At 34.8% G+C, this 24,947-nt stretch overlaps 1 protein-coding gene and 1 long non-coding RNA gene across 9 annotated transcripts in view; one reads left to right on the top strand and one right to left on the bottom strand.

Annotated features, from left to right (window-relative positions):
• The first annotated feature begins 2,226 nt into the window (after positions 1–2,226).
• LOC135207573 (uncharacterized) overlaps positions 2,227–24,947 on the top strand; it is a 162,313-nt gene continuing 139,592 nt past the window's right edge. The window contains exons 1-2 of the long non-coding RNA XR_010312995.1: positions 2,227–2,543; positions 3,910–3,924. This is a non-coding gene — a long non-coding RNA (uncharacterized LOC135207573). The remainder of the gene's footprint in view (positions 2,544–3,909; positions 3,925–24,947) is intronic.
• Positions 15,737–24,947, bottom strand: part of LOC135207572 (uncharacterized) — an 84,685-nt gene continuing 75,474 nt past the window's right edge. For all 8 annotated transcript variants that reach the window (XM_064239411.1, XM_064239410.1, XM_064239415.1 and 5 more), the window contains 3 exons: positions 20,410–20,517; positions 19,549–19,653; positions 15,737–17,786 (listed from right to left, as the gene is read on the bottom strand). In XM_064239411.1, coding sequence (XP_064095481.1) covers positions 16,373–17,786; positions 19,549–19,653; positions 20,410–20,517 — 1,627 coding nt within the window. In that variant the 3' untranslated portion in view covers positions 15,737–16,372. The remainder of the gene's footprint in view (positions 17,787–19,548; positions 19,654–20,409; positions 20,518–24,947) is intronic.

Here is a 24,947-nt window from a genome sequence, read left to right as displayed (position 1 = left end):
TGGGAATTGCAATTATTAACAGGAAAAACTTTACGTTGGGTAACATACCCACTTATGGTAGCTAGATGATACTCATATTCCACAAATTCAATGAATCTTTCTAAGGGTATCCTATCATCCAGGAAATCCTTGAGTCTTTCTTGGGATGTACTGCTAAGTCCTCTATACAGTTTCTTTTTCACAAGACTGTCAGCTTTGGGAAGGGAATCCTTAGGAAATTTCATTTCAAAAGCAGACAATTTACATTTCATTTTGTTAACAAATGCTCTAGGGGCTTCGTCTATACTGTAACGTTCAATTTCAATTTCCTGCCAAGCCTGTGTAATATTGGCTGAACAAGCAAAGTGGTGATTCAGTATGTCCTTAAACTGACACCAAGCTATGTTATTTCCCCTTTTTACCATTTCAGCAGTCAATAGAGTTGCAATTTCTTGTTCCACTCTGGTAAGTGCTACTTGTATTCTATCAGTATCTGCAGAAACACAAAATTCAACTTGACTAAAAAATCTAGCAAGTCTATTATCAGCTCCAACACCTTGTAATTCTGACAATTTCAACATCAAAATATCCTTAGGTTTCAATACAAATCCTTTAGCATGATTATCAATAGGGTTATTCAGGTTACCTACTGGAACAAAGGGGTTATTGACCGTGTTAGATAAATTGTGTGTAAATAGTGAAGCTGGGTTATTGTGTGGTGTCATTGTTATGTCTGCTCTGTCTAATGTGACAAATGGGTTAATGTTTGAACTATTAGCCCTGTTAGGATTGGATGGTGTGGAAGTGACAGGTGCAGAGTTTGATAGATTAGCTATTTCCCTTTTCATGTCAATAAGCTGATCACACAACTGTTGCATTTGACAACCCTGAGTATCCATGGCAGACAACAAATTATCATAAAAGTCTTCTCTCTCTACATCACCCTCCATTTTGCAGGCTATGTTATACAAGGAACACAGGTAAAATAATCAACATAGGCTACAATACAATAGGCTAACAGTACCTAAGCAAGAGTGACATAGGCATACTCACAGGGTTAGGCTATAATACCTGAAAATAAGTACAGAAATGAGGGTTTCATGACCAAGTTTAGGACGTGAGGTTGGATATACCTATCTATAACAGATAAATACATCCTACACCGCTGTCACCATATGTAATAGTATAAATCTCTCTTAATGTGATATCCTTATGACTCATGTACGTATTTACTATACTGCATATGTATACAGTATTGATTTGTTAATTGTCCTGACTTAAACATTCGGAGGCTACCATACATTTTAGGACAATTAACTCAGACTAGCCTATACATAACAATTCAAACCATAGGCTAATATAAAGGTACCTCATAGGCCTAGGCTACTATACTTCTTGGCCTATTCTTAGCTGGAACCGGTACTGACGTCGGAGACGGTCGAATCTTCATTGTTGTAATAAGGGTTGAGGGAAAGGCTGGCTCCCGGTTTTTTTTTAATATTTCTTCTTAACAGTAGGTGGGTACATTGTAAAAGCAGCTTATTCCTAGCTGTACTCCTTCAATACCAGTTAGAACCAACACCGATCCCTATACTGGTTCTTACATTGGGCCCCTATACAGGTTCTTACACTGGGCCCCTATACTGGTTCCCTTTCACAAGGGAGAAATACGTAATTTCAAATGAATATAAGGGGAGAGACATTCGTTTCCCCTCAGTGTTGCCGTACTCGTCTCGAACAGAGCAAATTCAGCTTTTGCAACTGCGCACTTGGTTACAGTTACGTACTTACGTACATTCACTCGATCATAGACAATCTCAACTTCGAGTGGCTAGCTTAACATCTTGATAAGATGAAAACCAATTCGGTTTTCCAGTCCACCAATTTCCATAAGTACTGTCATAAATGCTACATGAATGATTTCCATCATTACAATATATATATATATATATATATATATATATATATATATATATATATATATATATATATATAACCATAATTAAATTAAAGTCCGAATACAAACCATCGGCCTAGGACTTACTTATTGCGTACTATATTTCACTATAAGACGATGCCAACTATTACCATGAATAGTATTTCATAAATGTTGACGCAGGAGACACGAAAAGAAAGCATGTAAAATAAACAATAACAGTAATTCCGCAGACAGCAGCATAATGGCAACGTTGGTTCACAAAAAGAAACATGACAACCACGATCCTAAGACTCGTGTCGTATCTTCATAATGGTAATAAAAGGCTCAATTATCTAAGTTTATGTTATTTATTACATATTCCCATTTACGACACGCTAAATTTTTTTTCATCTCATCACGGTATCTATATATAAACAAGAGGATTTGTACAAATAACTCAGTTTCGTCGCTACGGTAAAAGAATGGAACCTTCCATGTCAGTTGATGTTCAAAAGTGCTAAGGATGTAATTACCGTTTCGGTGTATAGTTAACGTTCGAGTATTTGTGTGACTATTATACTTGCTAGTGTTAATCTATTCCGTTTTCTTCGATGAATACTTGCCGCTGAACATTTTTGTCCGAAAGGTATGTGGAATTAAATACAGTACATCTTTTATGGTTAATGTTATGGAGGGGTTCCCTGCAGACAGCTAGCCTACCTATGTGTAAACAATGGGTCAAGTCACGTTGTCGGTTGAAACAGTTATTTTCTGTAATAATATAGTATGCTGATTAAGCTGCTGTGTTTTGGGTAGTGTCAATAGATGCTGGAATAGGTTTGTGTTTATTTTTGCAACCAAGTTTTAAATAGTAGGGTAGGCAGGCCGAAAGGGAAGTTGGAAAAAGGAGGCGAGGAAGACGTGCAACCTGGCTACCCTAGACCAAACTTTTTCTGGTGGGAAATATAATGAGGAAAAAGGATACATTTGATGATTATATTTAATGAAAAGACGCATTTACAAATTCTATATATGAAGGGGGTTTTGGATCGCAGGTTAGGCCAGATAGAGAGCATAGGCCTACTGGGCAAAGGAGCGTAGACAGAGTTTTACCTGGCTTCTGGAGGCCAAGTATCACACACACACACACACACACACTCACACACATACTTTACAGTCACTGATCATTAATGTGGTAGGGAAAAGCTCTCGGAGACAGCAGGCCACTGGCACCCAAACCACCCTCCCAGCCACCCAAGAACCTCACCAACCTACCACCTAATATCCCTCACCACCCACCACCTGTCACGTAAGACTAACTTGTCACCATGTTCCAAGGGCTGCTTCCAACTTGGGGTAAGGAATACTCCAAATAGAGGCGCTGGTTTTTATTCGAAGAAATGATGAGTTGTTTTTATTCCAACGAATTATACGAATTGTTTTAGAAGTTTGTGATGTATGTGTGTGTGTGTGTGTGTATAGGATAGGTAGGTAACAGTCATTTTTATTTTATTTATTGCTTCGGATATTTCTTGATAATCACGGTCTTTAGCTGTGTTATGAAAAAATAGTTATATGGTATAATATAAAACTAAGGCTCAGGGAGCTAGGTTGAATTACAATAGTGATGCCGATATAGGGTATACGATAGAAGTAATTGGTGTCTATATATAGTATATATATATATATATATATATATATATATATATATATATATATATATATATATATATATATATTATATTTGTTACATGGTGTCTGTATATATATACACACACACATATATATATATGTGTGTATATATATATATATATATATATATATATATATATATATATATATATATATATATATATATTTGTTACAAATATTGCAATAATTTTTTTTATTTCTCAGGATAACAATACTTAAGTCATAAGTGGATAGAATGATTACACAATTGAATATTTTAATGGAGAATTGGTAATATTTTTTACTGTTTTTTTATTCATGTTTTAATTTTTCTTTTACAGATTCGCTTCGGAAAGGTAGGTCCACCATGATACACGTGAGCCTTGAATTTTTTATTTGTCATTTGTTGAACTTTTGAGAATTATTGCCGAAGATACTGACTTGTTTTCCGTTTACGATGCAGTTTGAATAGTGTGTTCATATGGTTTATAAACTATAACAAGTTTTGTACCAAGGACAGGTACGTGTATTTGGTACACATGGCGAACGTTGCAGATTTTGAGGGGTGGTGATTGGTGTTTTCGTATTTTATTAAATTAGCCATGAAACTTTTTCCCATCTTTCAACTAGGTGTTTGTGTCACGCGTGATTTCTGCAATGCGTAACTTGTAGAAGATTGAATATTGTCTAAATTTTAATGTTTATATTGTATTGTTCTTGTGTAGTTTATAGTTATTTTATTAGCTAATTTCATATGCCACTGTTTTTATGGTTTTATATAATGACTTGTGATATTTTACACGATGCCTATTGTGATGAATTGTTCGATTATCTGTTTATTAATGTATATGTACATTTGAAAATTACATTTGTGCACTAGGTTATTGTTGCTTGGTAGTCAAGGCTCACTGTATATGATGCAACTTTGAAGGCTGTTCAGTAGTTAGAAATATTTAGTGTAATAATTAACTTGATTGAAAAAAGATATTTAGAGAAATCCTTCAGTGAATTTCTAATTTGCTAGTAATGAAAAGATATAGTTAGAGAGCCTAGGTTTTTAAACAGGCCTTGCCATTCATTGTACACAGTACTGTTTATTAAAGGTGGCAAATATATATATTTTACTTCAAACTGCACATTCCCTCATTTCACAGAGGGAGAGAACAGTGGAGGAAGCTGCTTTCTGGATGTTGCTTTTGGCTTTTTTAATTTTTTTTTTAATTTTAGGTGCTTGCTAGGGAGCTGCCATGAAGTGCTTGCTTTCTTACAAAAACATGCTTGCTTGCTAGACTCGATTGCGTGCGCATTCCGTCTTTTCATGCTTTCAACTTGGTGTAAGTTCTCGAACCTCTGTGGAATGAGTTTGGAAGTTAACTTTTTAATATTGTCGAAGCCCTTTGAGTATTAGTTGACAAAGACATGAAAATAAGTAAGGGTCTTGTATTGGAATGAGTCAAACTAAGATTTCCATGGCACTCAACAATGACTTGAAAGGTGAATAACTGGATCAGATTTTTCTAACTAAGATTTTGAGACTAGTTGCAGATACTCGGATGGTCTATAATGGTGAAATATTTAAACATTTGTCATTTTGTCTTAAAGTTTCTTTTAATTATATTGCTAATAATTGTAGAGAAGTAGATTTTTGTGATTATATTTTTGTATATGCGTTGTTTTTTTGTAGTCAGTCTTTAAAGGTTATTAATGATTAAAGAAAGCCTTCAAGGTTCCATCCATGGTGAAAAAATCAACTTCGCTGATGGATCCACTTCGTGAGTGATAAACATTTTTATTTCAATAAGCGTTCATATTTTTTCTACTATATCCTAATGGCACTTCCTTGAGTGCATTTTCATTCTAGATTTTCAGGAGACTACAAGTTCGTCGTTCCTTCTGTTGGTTGGTCTTTTGAGGAATGAAAAGCCCGTCTGTATAAATTGTTAGGGAATCGTCAATTTCGATAGATTTTCGTGAACCTTTACAATGAAGTGGTGACGTTTGTTTTGAGAGTGAACAGGTTTTAAGTGCGTTTATGCGCTTTGGCTTGGCAGAGCGATTTAAAACGTTCATTGCTTTAATGAAAGTGCTGACTAACGTAAATAAAAAAAAAAACGAATACTTCAGCCCATTTGCGTTGTTAAAGTCATTTCTCTTGTTAGCATATAAGCGAAGCGTTAAAATTGATGGAAATTAAGAATTCTGCGCCTTTAGCTTAGGAATGGGTGGCGGGTCGGGATGGCGAATTTGAATTGGCTAAAGAGAGCAACGCTGCGTATAGGCTTCATGTTGACAATATTACTAAAAAGTGAGTTGTGAGTATCGTTCAGGTCATTTGATTATCACTGATAAGTGGTCACTTTAGCAAAATTAATGACCTCTTTTGGATATGTAGCTCGGCGGAAAGTCAAGGATTCATTGTTATATTTTAATATATTGTTACTCACCTAGATTTTAATATATTGTTACTCACCTAGTCAAAAATACTCTTACAGGACAAACGACTAACCGCATTGACTTTGATTACAAATGAAGATATGACGCTTAACTTACATCAAATATTTGTGTGGGACATGTCCTTATATAGCTTTTTTTATCCCATTTCTTTATCCGTTATGTCAGTGGTACTTAATAGATAATTGTTTTAATAGATCTATATATATATATATAATACTTATATATATATATATATATAATGTATATATATATATATATATATATATATATATATATATATATATATATATATATATATATATATATATATATATATATATATATATATATAGATATGGATAGATAAGCAGCCAAACGCAGTTTTTCACTTAATTTCTTTGTGAAGTTTTACTTTTTGTTTCTTTGATTTTTTGTATTTTCTTTCATATTATTAAGTGAATTATGAAAATACTGAACATATGGAAAATAAATATACTTATGTAATGTGTATTACGAGAATAACGAGCTATATATTATATAAATATATATATATATATATATATATATATATATATATATATAATATATATATATATATATATATATATATATGTATCATATATATATATATATATATCATTATATATAATATAATATATCTATATATATATATGATATATATGTATATATATATCTATATGTATGTATATATATATACTATATATATATATTTATATATATATAATATATATATATCTCTCGTCGCGTCGTTATTCTCGTAATACACATTACATAAGTATATTTATTTATTTTCATTATGTTTAGTATTTTGATTATTCACTTAATAATATGAAAGAAAATACAAAGAAATCAAAGGAAACAAAAAGTAAAAGTTCACATACAAAGAAATTGAGTGAAAAACTGCGTTTCGCTGCTTATCTATCCACTACCCAGCCTTATTCAGTGGCAGTATGCATCCAAGAATACCCTGGTTGTTCCTGATAAGGTTAAAACAATGAGGCTTCTTATCCGTGCCCCGCTATGATTGGCTGTTTTCAAGGATTTTTGCCATGACAAAGCATGAACAAACGGACCCAAACCTGATTAGTTACAACGATCATTCACAAACATTAAATTGGGAGTTATAAATCAAACTAAATCTCAATGCGAAAGCTGGTGGGTTTAGTATATATGTATGAATAGTGGTCTAATATACTATAGTGTGCATATATATATATATATATATATATATATATATATATATATATATATATATAGTCTCGTTTATATTTAATAATACGTTCTTATTCCCATAACTGAAGATTACCAATATATATATATTAAATATATATATATATATATATATATATGAATATATATTACATATAAAGTATATATACTATATTTTATATAAATGTACGTATGTATGCATATACTATATTATATATATTATAAATATATATATGTGTGTGGTGTGTGTGTGTGGTGGTGTTTGTTGTGGATTTGTGAAAAGGGAAATCCACTTAGCATATTTATTTTACTTTGAAGGAATTAAGATTTTTCATGTTTGTCTGAATATTCCAGAGATTTTTTCATACAGTAGAAGTTTTTTTATTATCATACACCTATAAATGTAATTCATATTTGACGACGTAGATAACAAAACCTGTCTTAAGTGTTGAACATTATAACATTTAGATAAAAATTCCATGGGTATTAGAAAGTAAAATCTCGTGTACATAGAAATAAAACTGTAGAAAGCTATTCATAACTTAACCTGTATATTACCCAGCTATCCCGTTCGTCATCTAAAAATATAATACCGTGGTTCCACGTGATGGGTTTGAAAAATCATTACCAACCATGCCCTGCTATGATTCGTTGTTTTCAAGGATTTGTATTTAGGGCAAGCGAGAATGATCGATCCTGATTGGTCAATTAATGCCGTTGGATATGTAAGCTTGGGACAGCTAACATACGTCTGTACTTGTAAACCAACGGTCGTAAAAAAAATTTAATTGAAAAATATATCTCCAATTGAACTTCAGTGCTGTTGATGCTGTTGGGTTCGGCCCATGTAGATAATGCCACGTAAAGTAGGTGTAATCGATTCCAAGATAAACTTCAGTGTTATCAATAAGTGCTTCATATCACCATCCAATGAGACTTCGTGTTCAAGCCACCTGACATGGGAAAGTCCAGTAATACTCTGGGATTAAAGGCGGAGATAACAAGCTATTGCCAAGAACGTACGGTCTTCAGAGAATTGCAGAACTGAAGATGACTGTTGGCCCAGTACTACTTAGAGAAGCGGAACTCCGGACATAATACCTGAAACACAAGTAAGTCCCAGAGTTTGTTTTTGCATTCGAGAAAATTAGTCATAAATGAAGTTAGGAATGATTAATACTTGTGGCTAATACAGTACTTAAATGGGAATAGTACTGATACTGTACTTAATGGGAACAATACTGATACAGTACTTAGTGGGACTAGTACTGATACAGTACTTCATTGGAACAGAATATATAGTAGTACTGATACAGTACTTAATGGGAATAGCACTGATACAGTTCTTAATGGGAATAGTACTGATGCCTTAATGCGAATAATACTGAGAAACTGCAGGAATCAGCGAGAGGGTCGACAGTGTTTGCAACAAGTGATAAATTAAGACTAACTGTAAGGAAGAGTAAGGGTATGAGGGGTATGTGGATGGATGATAAAAAGGAGACAGTTGTTTCAAATAGGTATTTGGAAGCAAATGTAAGGACAGATTCGTCAAAGAATCGGTGAAGCAAGTCGGCTTTCAATTTACAAATCAAAGATGATAATCTCCTTAATTGCCATAGGAGAAACTTTTTTTGTATCATAGTCTTCAAGAAGTAAGACCCTTTTTCCTTTTTCTTTCAGGAATGAAAGAGGAAAGTCAGAACGCCAGGGCATTGCCACTGTCTATGAAAAAAAGATGAGGCGAACGCCTTACCTGTCGTCTGTGCTCTTGGGCTTCGCAGAATTTTTCCGAGGGGAAAGACATACTACACGGGACATTCTACAAGTGATGTCATTCAAGACAGAGTTCAAGGCGATATGACAGTGTCCCTTTCACCTATCAACCTCAAGGCCATAAATATTGTGTATGCAGAAAGAATGTGAATTTAGAATGGCATGAATTATTTGAAGGTAGCGTCTGTTACCAGTGCCGTCTGTCAGGATAGCTGTTGCTCTGAGGCGTATGTTGTAATTCATGTTATGTTTTCGCACTTTATTTCATGGTTCCAAGACGAGTATCGCTGTGACATGGCAGGTCTTCAGCGTCGTTAGTTTCCGCTGTATTTTCCTCCCTCTTACAACCTAAAACTAGGTCTCTGATGTTGATTCAGCCTCCGCATCTATTGCCAGATCATCTTCCTGTTTCATTGGGAATCAGTTCAGCTTCATTTCCTCAGACGACGCCGTGTCATAATATGTTGCTTTTTAACGCATTCTATAATTATGCAAGTTACTTTTCTCTGACAACTTAAATTCAAGATGAATTGCTTTATTATACCCGTGATTATTTTCATGCATACCATGGAGGCAAGGCAAAACTTAATATTAAGGATTTTTTTTTTTTTTAATATTCAGCGAGCGGTGAAACTGTACAACCAGTCTACAATATGTGCATTTTTTACTTTATATATAAGTACATTGCAGTTGCAAAATTATTGACATTTTGCCGCCGAAAATTACGTTATGGGTTCGCGGCCATGACCTTTAGATAATTGTTAAACTGTTAGATAGCGTTGGCTACCCATTCTGCAGGCGTATTTCCAGTTATAATTTTCTCAGGACTAAGGGAGCATGTGTCTCAAAGACTTCCTGACCTTCTAAGAACTTGGGTTCGTGTAAAACGATTGTTTATTATTTAGGTTATAATTTTAATTGTTCGGCTTTTTCTAAATTAGGCAAATTGTAAATTTAAGGTACAGGCTTTTAGATAGTTGAGAAGTCTGGTCAAAATTTCATCTGGTCACTATTTGCGAGTTTACAGAACTACTTAACATGGGAAAGACTTCTGTATTAATGTTAGTAAATAACTTACGCAGCAATGGGTGGAGCTTTACAGTTGTATCATTGATTTTTCGTATATTCAGATTATTAAAACTGCATTTTTATCTTTTTTATAAAACGATTGAATACGTACCTTTCGGACAAACGCACAGCTTTGATTTTGTAATACATCACTAACCGCATATTGTTCCATAATGACCTTTTTTCTATAATCATGGGAGAAATGTTTCGCTTTCCTGTCCACTCATACACACGCAGTCATAGGTGTGGTTCCGTTGAGTGTCAGATTTTCACTTTAGAGATTTTTATCGTATATTCGTCATATATTATCAAAGGATTTTTCAGCTACTTTATTGGCCACTGCATCTTCGCTTCACTGAAGTCTTAACGTACTTGTAAACTTCAGCCATGAATTGATAGTATCTTCCTGCATTCACAGCAAATTGTCGATAATCTTAATTAAACGATTTTTAAATATCCCTGCTACTTCGTTCCTTGTGCCACTGCCTGAGTTATTGACCCTCTTGGCAGTTGCAGATTATCGAGTTGTAGAGACGTTTGACTTTGTGCCTGTAATCGTTTCATTTACTGTACTTTCCTTTCTTCACGGAAGTGAGTAGTTTGGGTTGCAGTTTGTATTAACGTAAAAAAAAGTATTATAATTTATATTCTCGCCATTATTTTCATCCTCCCATCACTATCACCGTTATTGTTCGAGTTTCTTTCATATCGGCCCAATTTTATTTTTAAGTAACTGATTTTATTCTTCAATAGTTTACATTTATTTTCTAGCTTTATTATAGACTCCGCCTCCTAGAGTCGACCTGTTTTATTTTTCACTCTTCTCTTATTCAGAGAAAACGAGTATTAAAACTGTTTGCCTCATCATACCCGTCACATATCGCACTCGATTTTCATTAACTTTTTTCGGATTTTAAATTAGTTGTTAGCTTATTCTTTTTAGAAGGTATCGTGTTGGTAACCTCGTAGAAATTTTCCTCCTCAGTCCATCGAGTATGAGGTGCAGCTATTCATGGAGAGGGTCTTTTTTTATATAGTCTTTTCGGTATAGACCTATTAGGAAATTATTGAGAAGGCTAGAGAGCCCTCTATTCCAGGAGTCTCGTGGGAATCTGGCTTTTGCCACCACTTGGCATACATTTCTTTTTCCATATGCATGTGTAGAATTTTTGTAAGATTTTATTTTGATGCGTTCACAATGATATATTTGCGCGTTATTTGTGTGCTTGTGTGTGTGTGTATATATAATATATATATATATATATATATATATAATATACTACTATACATATACATACATACACACATATATATAATATATATATATATATATATATATATATATATATATATATTATATAATAATATATATTACTATTATATATACATACATACAACACACACACAACACACACATATATATATATATAATATATATATATATATATATATATATATATATTATATATATTTAATCATTATTTTAGATACTAAGCTACAGTTACCCTATGACTATCGAATTCACTTAACCATGGGAATAACTCGAACTTGAAGGGTTTACGTAGTATGCACTTGTCGCTTTCGCCTTGATAGTCATCCTCCCATCATTATGACTCATTGTGGTTTCTTGTACAAGAGGTTGATTCTAATTACTGTTTGAATTGCTGATTTGAATCTGTCATAATTTTTACTTTAATCGAGCTTTATTCTAGATCGTCTCTCCCAAAGTAGACTTGTTGCATTCTTTTATAGATTCCTCTTGTTTTTAATGATGCTTTATTTTGATTTATTAGAGGTTGGTTATCATGCTGCATCTGCGTTAGGCAGCAAATTCCATTTTGGCTCTTAGCATAAGCCTCTACTATGTATTAGCTCTGTTGAAGTCCATTGAAACTTTATCTTTGTGATCCAGTCCCTCTTGACAGGATTTTCTTTATTTAACTAGAATGGGAAATGTAATAATCAAGCAGTAGCCCTCCTCTTCTTGATTTACACCAACTGTTTTTTGAAACGAAAAATGAGCTTTTTAAGAAATCTATTTGAAAAGTTTTTAACTCTTGTTTACATATCGATTTATTTCTTTGTCGACGCTGTTCGTTATATTTTGAAATATTAGTATTCTTGAGTCGACTTGGATCATGTTTTTTAGTATATTATTTTACATTGGGTCGTTTTTCTGTCCCTTTTCATAACCGAATGCTAATTATTTCTCATAATACGCTTATTTAGAGTATTTTTTTTCCCAGATTGTTTCTGTTTCCTAATTTCAGCTCAGTTCCAAATAAAACCAACAAAATTACTCGCGTACATTTGATCAAGAATCAAAGATTTCGTTTTGGCGTTTTGCAAAATACCTTATTGTTCTTTCCATGGCAATATCGTCTCTGTTTTTCTCATGTCATATTTCAGTGTAATCTACTGAAATAAAACTAATAATGCCAATGACTTAATCTTTTATGTACCGTATATAGATATAATTGTTTTTTCCATTTTATTACTATTTCTTCTTGAGTATCAATGAATATGAGAAACATATTTCCTCTCCTTTCCGTTGATGTTACCAGTGATAATATTAGAAACAAACATTTTCCCTCTAAATGAAGCAGCAGTATTTTTTTTCTCATACTTATGTTCTCAAACACACGTGACATGTATTTGAAGTTAAATCGTCGTTTTAACTTCATCGTTTTATTATTATGAAAATCATGCCAGTCTGTATTAATTCTTCCCTTGTTCAAGAAGAATGAATATTAAAACTCTCATTAGTTTCGTCAAAGCCATCACATTTCGTAGTCGATTTGCATAACTTTTTTTCGGTATGTTAAGAAAATCGTATACTATTTTTTAGAAGTTATCGTGTTAGCAGCCTTGTAGTAATTGTCGTCCTCTGCCAGTCGAATATGATTTCCCCAGAGCTATTTAGGTTTCGTACCAGGCCTTCAGTTTGATACAACTACATATTTAGAGTTTATGTTTCCATATACTCTCTTTTCGTTGTATTAACTAGTTCCAAGTCTCGTACCAGTCCTGCTTTTGGCAACACTTGGCTGACATCTTTTTTTTCCCATACGAATATTAAAAATTATATTCATATCAGTGATTTGAATCCAAAGAAAATGAAAGCTTCATTGGGGATATTATTCATTTAGTTGCCTTTAGTAGGAGCGTTCTTAACTCCGTTATCTAATCGAGTTATCTCCAAAGTTTTACCTGAGCACATTCTCCAGTGTGTTCATCACAAGGCTCTCGTCAACGTTGATTTGCTAAAATCATGTTTGTTCTTCCCATGGGAACATTATCTACATTTTTTCTCATTCGTATTTGTGTGTAAGTCATTGAAATAATCAACGATGCCAGTGATTTAATTTTTTTTTTTTAACTAAAGAATGTTCATATATATCTGATATTGTTTTCATCTTTCTCCTTATATAACTTAGCTGGTACTTAAGATTATGAGTAACATTTTTACTCGCTATGTCATTGATGCATGGTAATATTAAAACCACGTAATTTCGTGTATCATTTCTTCACTTGTTTCTGCTAAGCCATCACATTTTGCAGTCGATTTACATAAACTTTTCTCAAGAAGCTTGTTGTCAGAAATGTAGTCATTTTCGTTCTCGATCTCTCGAGGATATATATTTTAAGATATACAGTTTCCTTAAAAGTGTTAAGTTATTCCTAAGGTTAAATGATTTCGATATAAGAGACTCGTGGCTTGGCATTTTAGAGTCGCAAAAAGTCAAGTAGGAATTAGTGACATAACTATCATATATGTATTGTGTTATATATATATATATATATATATCATATATATATATATATATATATATATATATATATATATATATATATATATATATATATATATATATATATATATATATATATATATATATATATATATCTATAAAACTAAGTGATTATGAAACTTTTGAAGATATCTTGCATGGCATGCAATTTGATCTAGCTTCAGAACTCCCCTTGAAAACAGGTGGATTTGTCACATGTAATTAGATAACGCAACTGTAATAGGTCAGTACATTTTTTTAAATTTATGCAGCCATGTGGTATATAAATTGTTAAATGGAATTTTTTTTTTATTTATTCCCATTGGCCCAGTGACAATAATATGCTCCTGTTTTATTTTTAAGAATAACTTTCAAAATCTTAACTGTGAAGAGATTTGTGACTACAAGTAATTGTGAAAAAGTGTATTCACCAATATAGAATATAATGCTCCAGGAATTGCATGGTAGTCTGTGAAACATCCAGAAAACCTCTTGAGTTGTACCAAATATTCAAGATAGATAAGAAAAAGAACGGCAACAATACTACTGTTTCTTTTGGTGGTGACACTTATGGATGTTTTCCACTGTGGACAGGATGAATTATTTCAACATATGTACATCACCTTCATAGTCATTATTTTACTATGCAAAAAAGTATTGTTTAAATATCGACTATGTTGTATCATTGTTCCAACCCTTGCTGCCTTTCGGAATCTCCAAAGTGATAATATGATTATTAGGTTGCACGTCAGAACCACCAACCTGGAACACTAATGGTGCCAGTGTATGTCCCTCTCTACCTGAAGCCTACCATCAATGCTTACATCTGTCGTGCTCTCATATTTAACAGTTGGATTGTTACCTATACGGAACCCGACAATCAATCTTGGATATAAGTTACAACCGCCAGGGAGGAGGGAGAGACTGCAGTTACACGACCAGTTATCCCTATAACACTGCAAGCAAATGTCGATTTATTATAGAGAAGGTGAGCTTATTTGAAAAGAAATCATTATTGCCAACATCTATCTTGGAGGCATTACAACTGATATTAAAACCAACGCTAAATTTTCTTCTTTTGTGTCACAGACAGTCCTCTCCTTTAACGTCTTCAGATTAACAATTCATGTGATGTGTGATTACCCCACAACGTAAACCTGTTGACTCATTATGTAAATCAGCTTCGAGACAACTGTCACTTTGTGTGGAAAATAAGGAGAAACGGATGAGAATTAGGTAGGTACTTAATCATTTTGATCATCCCAGAACCATGGACTAGATCTTGCGAGAAGTCATATTTACAACGAGATCTAAAGGACACAGAAATCAATGACTGATGTGATTTATGGGAAAGAAATGAATGGGTTGTGGAAAACAAAGAGTTTAGCAGAATATGCGTAATAATCAATCACCAGGATTTGCAAAAGCTTCACAAGAGACAGGATAGGCCATTGTAGGTGAATTTGCCTGATAAACGCTCATCATCATCTACACTCTTCAACCTAGAACAGCTCTCATTTTATGCTTTCACATCCAAGGTTACCAAAACATTGTTGGTGCCAGCAGAATGAAAGGATAACCTTATAACATGCTCAATGACGTTAAGTGGAAATTGATAAACTTTGAGTAATAACCCCTAAAACTTGTGATTACATTCTCAGTAAAAGAAACTAAGAAACCAAAACGTCGACAACGGTTGCAATAAAGAAAGGATATAATAACTTAGTAGGTAATGTGTCAGGTTCCAGACACAATCACCATTAGTTTAAATATCAAGAATACATCGTTTTAGAAGAATCACTAATCAAGAGATGGAATGATATTCAGAAGAGATACAATGATGCATGAGATTGATCAAAATGAAACAACATTTAGATCAGAAATATATCATTGTTCTTTGTATTGTACATTAATTTTATATAAAAGGGTTCCTGACAAAACAGACTTACAAACTTTTGACAAACATCACAGATGACATATTAAGAGTGTATTGTAATACAGACTTCACAGAGTACAGTATTTTGCCATTTACACAAATGTATTCATACTAATACACTGAAGGTCATGATAAGACACCCTAGTAGTACTTTCATGTGATTCCCATAATAATTGTGTGATTTCACAGACAGACTAGAATATATTGTGTGACTAGAGTTGTTACTTTGAGGTCTTTTATGTGCATAAAATATTTATCACTAAGTAGTTACTAAGTGGATAGTTCAGCATTCATGTGATTAACTTCTGTAGCAATATAGACTTTGCAGTAGTGCAAATTTGTCACGTGGCGATAAATTAATCCTGAGATGGACCTCTCTGTACTCTACATAAGTACGTAGATGGTCAGTCGTTCCATTGAGCAAGAAAATGGGACAGCAGAGAGGTTATTTTTAAAGCACGGTTAGAAGACAAGAGGTTCGAATATCTAGCCCAGTGCAAGTATGCATACAGATACCAATGCGAATAATCACAAATTTGATTTTTCCTTTCCATTTTTAGAAAGCCTAAACTATACGAATGTTTCAGGCTCTGTTGGATCCGAAGCAATAATCTCCCAACGTTTCCAAAGTTGGGTTTGGCCCTCACCACTTGATGGGGCATCACTGTGGGCTCCACCACTCACGTCAGGCAAATGCCCAGTTGGATGGCGTTCTCCTGTATACCTACGTCGAGTGTAGCGTTTTCCACTTGATTCTTTGTGTCCTTTAACCTCACGAGCTACATCGTCGGTACGACTCACCTTTTTGCTCCCCTTTTCACCCTCCGGTTCTGGACTAACTGTGGTTGATATTTCAGAGTGATAACTTTCAACTTTTATGCTATCTGCTGTTTTGGAACGACCTATTGGAAAAAGACCGTGTGATGTGCCAGGTGTGCCTTTCATCTTTGATGGCGTAGAAGGTGGTTTAGTACCAAATGTTTGTGTTACTGAATGTGCGATGGAGTGGTTGCGAGATTCACCCCTTCGACGAGTCTGTGGAGGAGGAGAGTTTGGTGGCGAAAGTCCTGGTGTGCCTGAGTCAGGGCTCAGCCAGAGAGGCGGAGACCCTGTCCGACTGAGAGGTGAAGAAGCACCAGAAGCATATAAATCAGACAGAGGTGTGTTTCGTGGAGATGGTGACAGTGTAAATACATCTGCAGAAGATGAAGACAGCACGGAATCGTGGCTCTGCTTATCTCCACCTTTCTTAGTGAGAGGTTGAAAGCTCATAGTTCCAGTTATAGGCTGCCCTAGGTAGGAATCACTGCTGCCAGATCTCTGTCTCGTCATATCACTCCGCTGAGATCCACCATCCTTATTGGGAGATGAACGGTAATGTTTTTTTTTGCTATCTCCAGTTAAGCCATCTTCTGTAAATGGAATTTCAGTTTCATGTGTGCGAGATAAATGTCCACTGGCTTGGCTTAAAGGTACTGGAATTTTCAGTGAAGCTGTAATTACACCTGAATTGTCAATTTCTGGAGATGACAGTCTCCGAACTGTAGGCTCAGGAACACGTAACCTTTCCTGGTTGACTGTCTGTTCACTAGAGCTACGAGGCCGATGCTCACCGCGCTCTTCTTCACCATTGCCTGTTTCTGCAGATCCAGGTCTTTTCTTGCCACCTGCTTCAACGCTCTTCTTCCTTTCACTGCTTTGCAGAGCCATGTCGTCTTTTTTACTCTTTTCCTTCTGCTTTTTGTCAGATTCCTCGCGCCGGGAGCTCTTTTCGTCGGAACCCCGGGAGGAGCTCTTGTCGCGTTTCCTAAACCACCGAGATTTCTCCGGTTGTCTCTCCTCGCTGGTGCGATCCAGCTCCCGAGATGAGCTCTTCTCGCGCTTCCTGAACCACCCTCGGTCTTCGCTCCCGGAGGACGGGGCCACGTCACCGCCTTTGTCCCGCCTCCTTCCTCGACCGTCGTCGTCCTCCTCGACGTGCCGTCTGGAAAGTAGTGAAAGAATTGTAGTACATATAGGTTTATGCCGTTGTTAGAAGCTGACTTAACTTTCAATCACTTTAGGAGCATATATGTTCATGTAAAATACATTCTTTTATTTTACTATGTTATATATGTATATATATATGTTGTGTGTGTGTGTGTGTGTACATACACATACTTCAGTTCATAAGGAAATGTGTCAACCTTCACATGCACAAATTCATGTCTTTCCAGTAATGTAGATATGCCCGCATTCATACAGTTAGTATGTGGAGAAACACTGTAATAAAGTTATAGACTTGGAGATATGAACAGGATGGGGAACTACACGAGTGTGTGTTAGTGTTTACTTAGATACTTAAAATGAGTTAAGTGAAAGTTGAATATAGCTTAACACTTCTCAGAGAATAGCAAATGATTTTCTTATTCTTTTACAGTGGATATGACATGTTTTCCACCCTTATACAATGGATATGACGTAAGTCCAAGAAAGGCATAGGTAAGGCGTAGCAAATGAAACAATAATTAGAATCATTAGGTTCCCTTGGATTGATAGTTTTATTTAGATGCTATGCTATGCCAAGCAGTTCTCGTGTCGATTAAAGTGGCCTTGTCTTTTCTCGGCAGATATTACCCAAACTAATCTGAGTTGTCTACAAGATTTAGAGAATGGAGCATGCATATGAAAGGTTCTTGATAAGCAAAGACATCATATGAAAGGTTCTTGATAAGCAAAGGCATCATATGAAAGGTTTTTGATAAGCAAAGGTATCATTTGAAAGGTTTTTGATAAGCAAAGGCATTCACATTGAAAATGTTCTTGAATAAGAGGCAAAGAAATCAAATGAAAGGTTTTTGATAAGTAAAGACATCATATGAAAGGTTTTTGATAAGCAAAGACATCATATGAAAGGTTCTTGATAAGCAAAGAATCAAATGTGAAAGGTGATAGTTTTTCACATATGAAAGGTTCTTGATAAGCAAAGAAATAAATGAAAAGGTTTTTTGATAAAATAAAGGAAACATCATATGAAAGGTTTTTGATAAGCAAAGGCATCATATGAAAGGTTCTTGATAAGCAAAGAAATCAAATGAAAGGTTTTTGATAAGTAAAGACATCATATGAAAGGTTTTTGATAAGCAAAGGCATCATATGAAAGGTTCTTGATAAGCAAAGAAATCAAATGAAAGGTTTTTGATAAGGTAAAGACCGTCAATAATGAAGGGTTTTTGATAAGCAAAGGCATCATATGAAAGGTTCTTGATAAGCAAAGAAATCAAATGAAAGGTTTTTGATAAGCAAAGACATTTTTTTCATATGAAAGTTCTTGAATAAGCAAAGACATCATATGGAAAGGTTCTTGATAACCAAACATCATATTAAGGTTCTTGAATAAGCCACTGACATCATTTGAAAGGTTCTTGATAAGCAAAGACATCATATGAAAGGTTCTTGATAAGCAAAGACATCATATGAAAGGTTCTTGATAAGCAAAGACATCATATGAAAGGTTCTTGATAAGCAAAGACATCATATGAAAGGTTCTTGATAAGCAAAGACATCATATGAAAGGATCTTGATAAGCAAAGGCATCATTAGAAAGGTTCTTGATAAGCAAAGTCATCATATGAAAGGTTCTTGATAAGCAAAGATATATGAAAGGTTCTTGATAAGCAAAGCCATGTAAGATGCGTCAAGGAATGAGAGAGGCCGCAGCCGAAAATTCAATGGGGGCGATCTGCTTCGTACTCGATGGTACTTACCTTCTCCCCGACTGTTCCACCTGGGCGATAGCAGCTCCTTCGTGTACTACTTCCTCCCGTTTCCGAATCCTGGACCCGTCGCCCTCATCCATACTCATACGTATTCTGCCGGAGACATAAATAGAACCGTCGCGTTGATTTCAACATGAGCACTCACACAGATGGAGTTGATATTAGTGAATAAAATGGCGGTCTTTTGACAGTCAGAATTAGTGTCGTAAAACAGGCAGTTCGACCGTAAGGTTTTCCATGGTTCAGGCAGTTCGACCGTAAGGTTTTCCATGGTTCTGGTGTTAATTATAGTATTCTTTAGACCTTGGTGTTAATGATGGTGTTTCAGCTTGTGGCCGGTTTCTTTCGAATTATTTCTGTACTGAATACCCCTCGACAGCTGACCATCTGAGGGTTTGTTTCCTTTTGTTTAGACTACTTGATTTCACTGTTCTTGTACATACTTTTTTTTTGCGCTCCGACTATGTGTGATTAAATGTGTAATTACTGGGTACAAAAATCTGCCTGTTAATTACTGTGATGTTTACTTATACAGAAACACATGCATCTTGTACTATACATACATACATACATATATATATATAATATATATATATATATATATATATATATGTATATATATATATATAATATATTATATATATTATATACATATATATATATAATATATATATATATATATATTATATATATATAATACACATTTAATTTAATTTATACCTAAGGACCTTGGCTCTAAGGATGTAGCATTCATGACGATTTATCACTTTCGGCGGTGAGAGAGAGAGAGAGAGAGAGAGAGAGAGAGAGAGAGAGAGAGAGAGAGACTGTTTCCTTCAGAAGACTCACCGATCAAAATCGTGGTGATGAGAGGCGTCCGTGGGCGATCGGGGAAGGGAGGACGAGCACTCGCTGCCTTCGAAGACACTACTGCTGGTGTCAATCTCAAGATCCAACCTGCCATTCAAAAGTAAAAGAAAAAAATATATAATTTCGATGATAATGAAGATCGCAACGCGGAACAAAGAACGGACAACTTTTAGAGAGGCATTGCTTGATAGTTTACGTTTCCTCCTGGTGCGCATCGAATGGAAAGTGCAGGACAGAGAAAGCATATGCGAATGTGGATGTTTCAAGGATTCAAGAATATTGAAAGAAGGATAAACCATTTCATTGCTGATGCATTAAATATGATGAAATGTGTCGAATGCCACGCACCGCCCTCGATTTTTTGGATGTCAGACGTACTCGTTCCCGAGCAAGGAAAAGGAAATGGTGACGCACAAGATGCTTCTTTATTATAAATCTTGGGAGGCTTGAGTAATTTTTCAAGAAACTCTACCTTGTAAATTTCACCTTTTGATTGACTGCAGTGGACAGAAAAAGAAAACAATATGAATGCAGAGAATCTCGATCAAGTGGAGAGGATGAAGTTGCTCTACTGAGGTAAAAAGCAACAAATTCAGGAGAGAGAGAGAGAGAGATAATATGCTATTGAAGAACAGATTTAAAATTCCATTTAATTGGAGAAGTGTTTGTTGATACTTATTTTCTATCTATTATATCGTAAGGCATTTCTATAAACACAGCTTTACAAGATATAATTAGATGATATGACAACTGACTTTATGATAAAAGGGAGGAAATAAATTTGTTAGGATTCATGTCCTTCATTTAAAAGAAATCTTGCATCTATTAAGAGTAGCTAACTTTTACAACAATAATTATGCACAGATTACTGTAATTAAGTCCGGGAAAATCACAAGTACCATTATTTTCTTTTTCATAGCGCGCAGTAAAGTTACTGTCTTAGGGGCTCTGACTTTGGTGTGTAAAGTTTGTATTGTTGAAGATAGAAGGATTAATGAGGGGAAAAGTGCCGCGAGTGTCTAGGGGGAGTGTTTATCCTGAGGGACAATTGCAGTAGAAATGATGAAGATATTTTTGGAGCAAGTTGAAGATTTATCGTTGTGAGATGCAAGTAAACAGCTCAGTGCATGTAGGGTTTGGAAGCATTTCCCTTGTGTATGCTTATGAAACGGCTATGTTGTGGGAGTTTTTTGCCCTCATACTGAATTCAGCATATACACCTAATCCTTACTATGTAGGCATTTTTATAATGCTTGATTTGAGAATGTCCCTCATTCACTCGCTTTCTTTCATAATCTTGTTGTTGCTCTTTTCTCAATATTTCCATACTTTTTCAAGTTTTTTCGCCCAAGTTTGTTACCCTGAGTTTTTATATTTTAGTTGATTTCTAATTTTGCAATTTTTACATGATTTTTTGCTTTGAAAATTCTTTTCCTAGCAAGCTTCTCATAACTTCACTAAGAGGTAGTCATGCAACCATTTTAATTTGGCAATTCTTTTAAATTTTCCTTGACACTTAATCAAAGTGCGTCAGATTTTATGACAGACAAGCAAAAGACAATACACAAACTACTTTACTAAAGCTAACTAGAAATGCGAAACTTCTTTGACAGAACGTAAGTGAAAGTTAATTCTGCTAATGAAGCTATTATGGGAAGGACAAGAGAACTCGATGTGAAACGGTGTTTTTTTTTTTAGATTTATTTATTTATTTTTTTTGTGAAGCTTAAATTCAGGAAACATTTGAGTGGAGGAATTTCTCAGAGGCGATTATAACTCCTTCGCCTACCTCTCCTTTAAGACTTGTGCCTGTATCTTGCGTCATATCTGTAAACTAAGGCTTTTACTTAGAAAGTAAGCTGAATTGCCTTGAAAAGCAGGTAGAGTAGCCTATATTATGTTTTTAGAATTATACTTATATAGTCATAAAGTAATAAAGTGCAGATTAAGAAAGTTACTAATGCTGATTTTATTCTGATGTTTTGTGAAGAACAAACAACCGTTACCAGCGAGTTTCATAGCATCTATTATATTTTGAACCAGCATTAGACTAAAGATTAGATAAAGAAGCAGATGAAACAAAGCTCTAAAAAAAAAATTGTGACATCTATCTAGCCCTTTTAAGGCTGGAGGTGCAAACCTGATAACCACCCTTTTGAAATTCAAGCCAATATGATGACAAAGCCCGTTTAATATCTGCCATTAAAGCTGTTTTTTCGTGTTTTGAGAACAAGCAAAAGCACTTTTTCTTTGAAAACTAAGCCATCAAAGCCACGCAAATGGAACGCACCTCCATATACTTCGGCGTCGACAACCATTGGTATTTAACACCAGTCTACAGAACCCAATCAGCCAATCAATCACTTAACCCCCTTTTACTTTAGGTAGCCATATCCGGCCAAGTCTTCACCATGAAAGAAACAAACATTCCATGATCTTGTTTCGTGTGAAAAGGTCATGCTAGGTTTCTCATCAACGGGCTCTGTTAGAAGACATTCTCCTGAAATATATAAACAGACTTTGTCAATGGGCCTTCGCCTGAATGGGTTCATGTCAGATGGGCTCCTTCTTCATGAGCAAGGGGAATAATATTCTAGATGGTGATGTTTCAGATTCTTGTGAAAGACAAAAGAGACAAAACATTCCCTGATGATGAAGGAAGTTGAGTATATTCGTATGTTTCATCATGTGCTTTGAAAGGATATCTTCATGAGGGGTGCAAGTTGATTTTGAGGACATTTGATGAAAACATCGCTAGGTCACCCCTCCAGTTGATTAACCTACGGTGGGTGTCGTTGGAGGTTTGGAAAACTTGTTGCCATGGAAACATCTCGCCCATTATCTATTAATGCTTCGGTTTAGACATATAATATCCAGAATCATTAGAGAATGTGATAGTTATTTATCAGAGGGATTTTATTAAATTATCAGATGTTTCTTACATTGACATATACTATGTAGTCAAAGATTTCAATACTTTTTGATAACGATATATATTTGTTATTTATAATGTGATTATTGTTGTCATGGAACTGGTTCAAGGGCTAGGAACATGCGTGCTGAACTTCCAGTATGGAAGTAAATGGCAAAAAATAAGAAAGAATGCTTCTGTATAGTAACAATACACACACACACACACACACATATATATATATTATATATGTACATAAAATACAAATATAAAACAAGCAAAAAAAATTTAAGTGAAAAATAAGCAGTGAGCGAAATAAAAAGTGACTGAAGAGTAGCCACAACAAGGGAATTCAAACTCATGGCCAAAGCCCAGAAACTGGAACAGTGCAAGAGGGTAATATTGAGTGATTGTGATCATCTGGCATAAAGCATGTTAGATATCATACCTGGGATGATCTAGCAATCACAAGCAGCAACACACATTCTGATTTAGCGAAGCCTGATTGAAATAAGCAGCATATCACATCATACTTGATCCGTCTTGGGAACTTCTTAAGAAGAGGCTGTTTAAAATGATCCTTTAATAAATGGCACCTACGTAGCTCTAGTCTAATGAAAACGAGAAATAGGATAAACGTTTGTAGGGAGAAAGTGGATATTTACCATGAGTGAACAGTACACTTGTTTTATTGTTGAGGATGAAAGGTTACGATTCAAGATATCAGGAGTGAAAAGCGTGTTGAAAACTTGAGAACAGACGTAGGTATAATTTAGGTTTAAGACTCACGAATATTAAGCTCCACAAGTTAAAAGTTTCACCTACTGTAGTAATCATGTACAAAGAATAAAGCAGAATGCCTTGCAGCCGTCAGGGAAGTAATTATTTCTTAGAAGGTAAATTGCGGGGGAGGTATAAAGGTTAAAGTTGAAAAATTATTCAGCTATCTGAAGACCCATGACGGGAAGGAGTGTTGTAGTAGAAGTTAGAAAGATCTAGGGTAGGGAAAAGAGCACGAACATTGGTTATATGCACAAAACAGTCAGAATTGTGCAGTGGATAATGAACAAAAATTGGTCCACCTCATTAGTTCCTGTATATATAGGAGCTTCAATTTTTCCCAAACTAGTATCGGAAGAGTGGAGCTATGAAGTCTCCTTGACGGAGAACTTCAGCATGTAGGTGTTATGTTAGCAGACTTATGACATTAAGAAGGTAGCCAAAAAAACTTGATCATTGGAATTAGATGAACAATTGCAAAAGAGGATATAAATAAAGTTAGAAGTCTGTGTAGAGAAAATTTTACCAAAATTGTCCTATGAAGAGGAGAAGGAAGATCCACAAGTCTGTTATTGGTGTTTTGATGTTACAAACACAGACCCCACCTTTGGAAGAAAAGTGTGGGTATTGGTTATAGTGAATGCTTTGAAGTAGATCAGAAGCACCATGAGTAGATGGCTGGATTTTTGAGAGGATGAGGAGATTTGGGGAACTGATGCCAATTGAAAGCCTTCGATAAAAACATTACATCTGGAGGCACATCAGACTAAAGGGAAAAGGGAATTGCTCTTCAGTGAATGTTGTCAGATGGATAAGGAAATAATAC

The sequence above is a fragment of the Macrobrachium nipponense genome, chromosome 32 (genome assembly GCF_015104395.2).
Source record: "Macrobrachium nipponense isolate FS-2020 chromosome 32, ASM1510439v2, whole genome shotgun sequence".
Taxonomy (NCBI): Eukaryota; Metazoa; Arthropoda; class Malacostraca; order Decapoda; family Palaemonidae; genus Macrobrachium; species Macrobrachium nipponense.
This window is presented reverse-complemented; position numbering and strand designations above follow the sequence as displayed.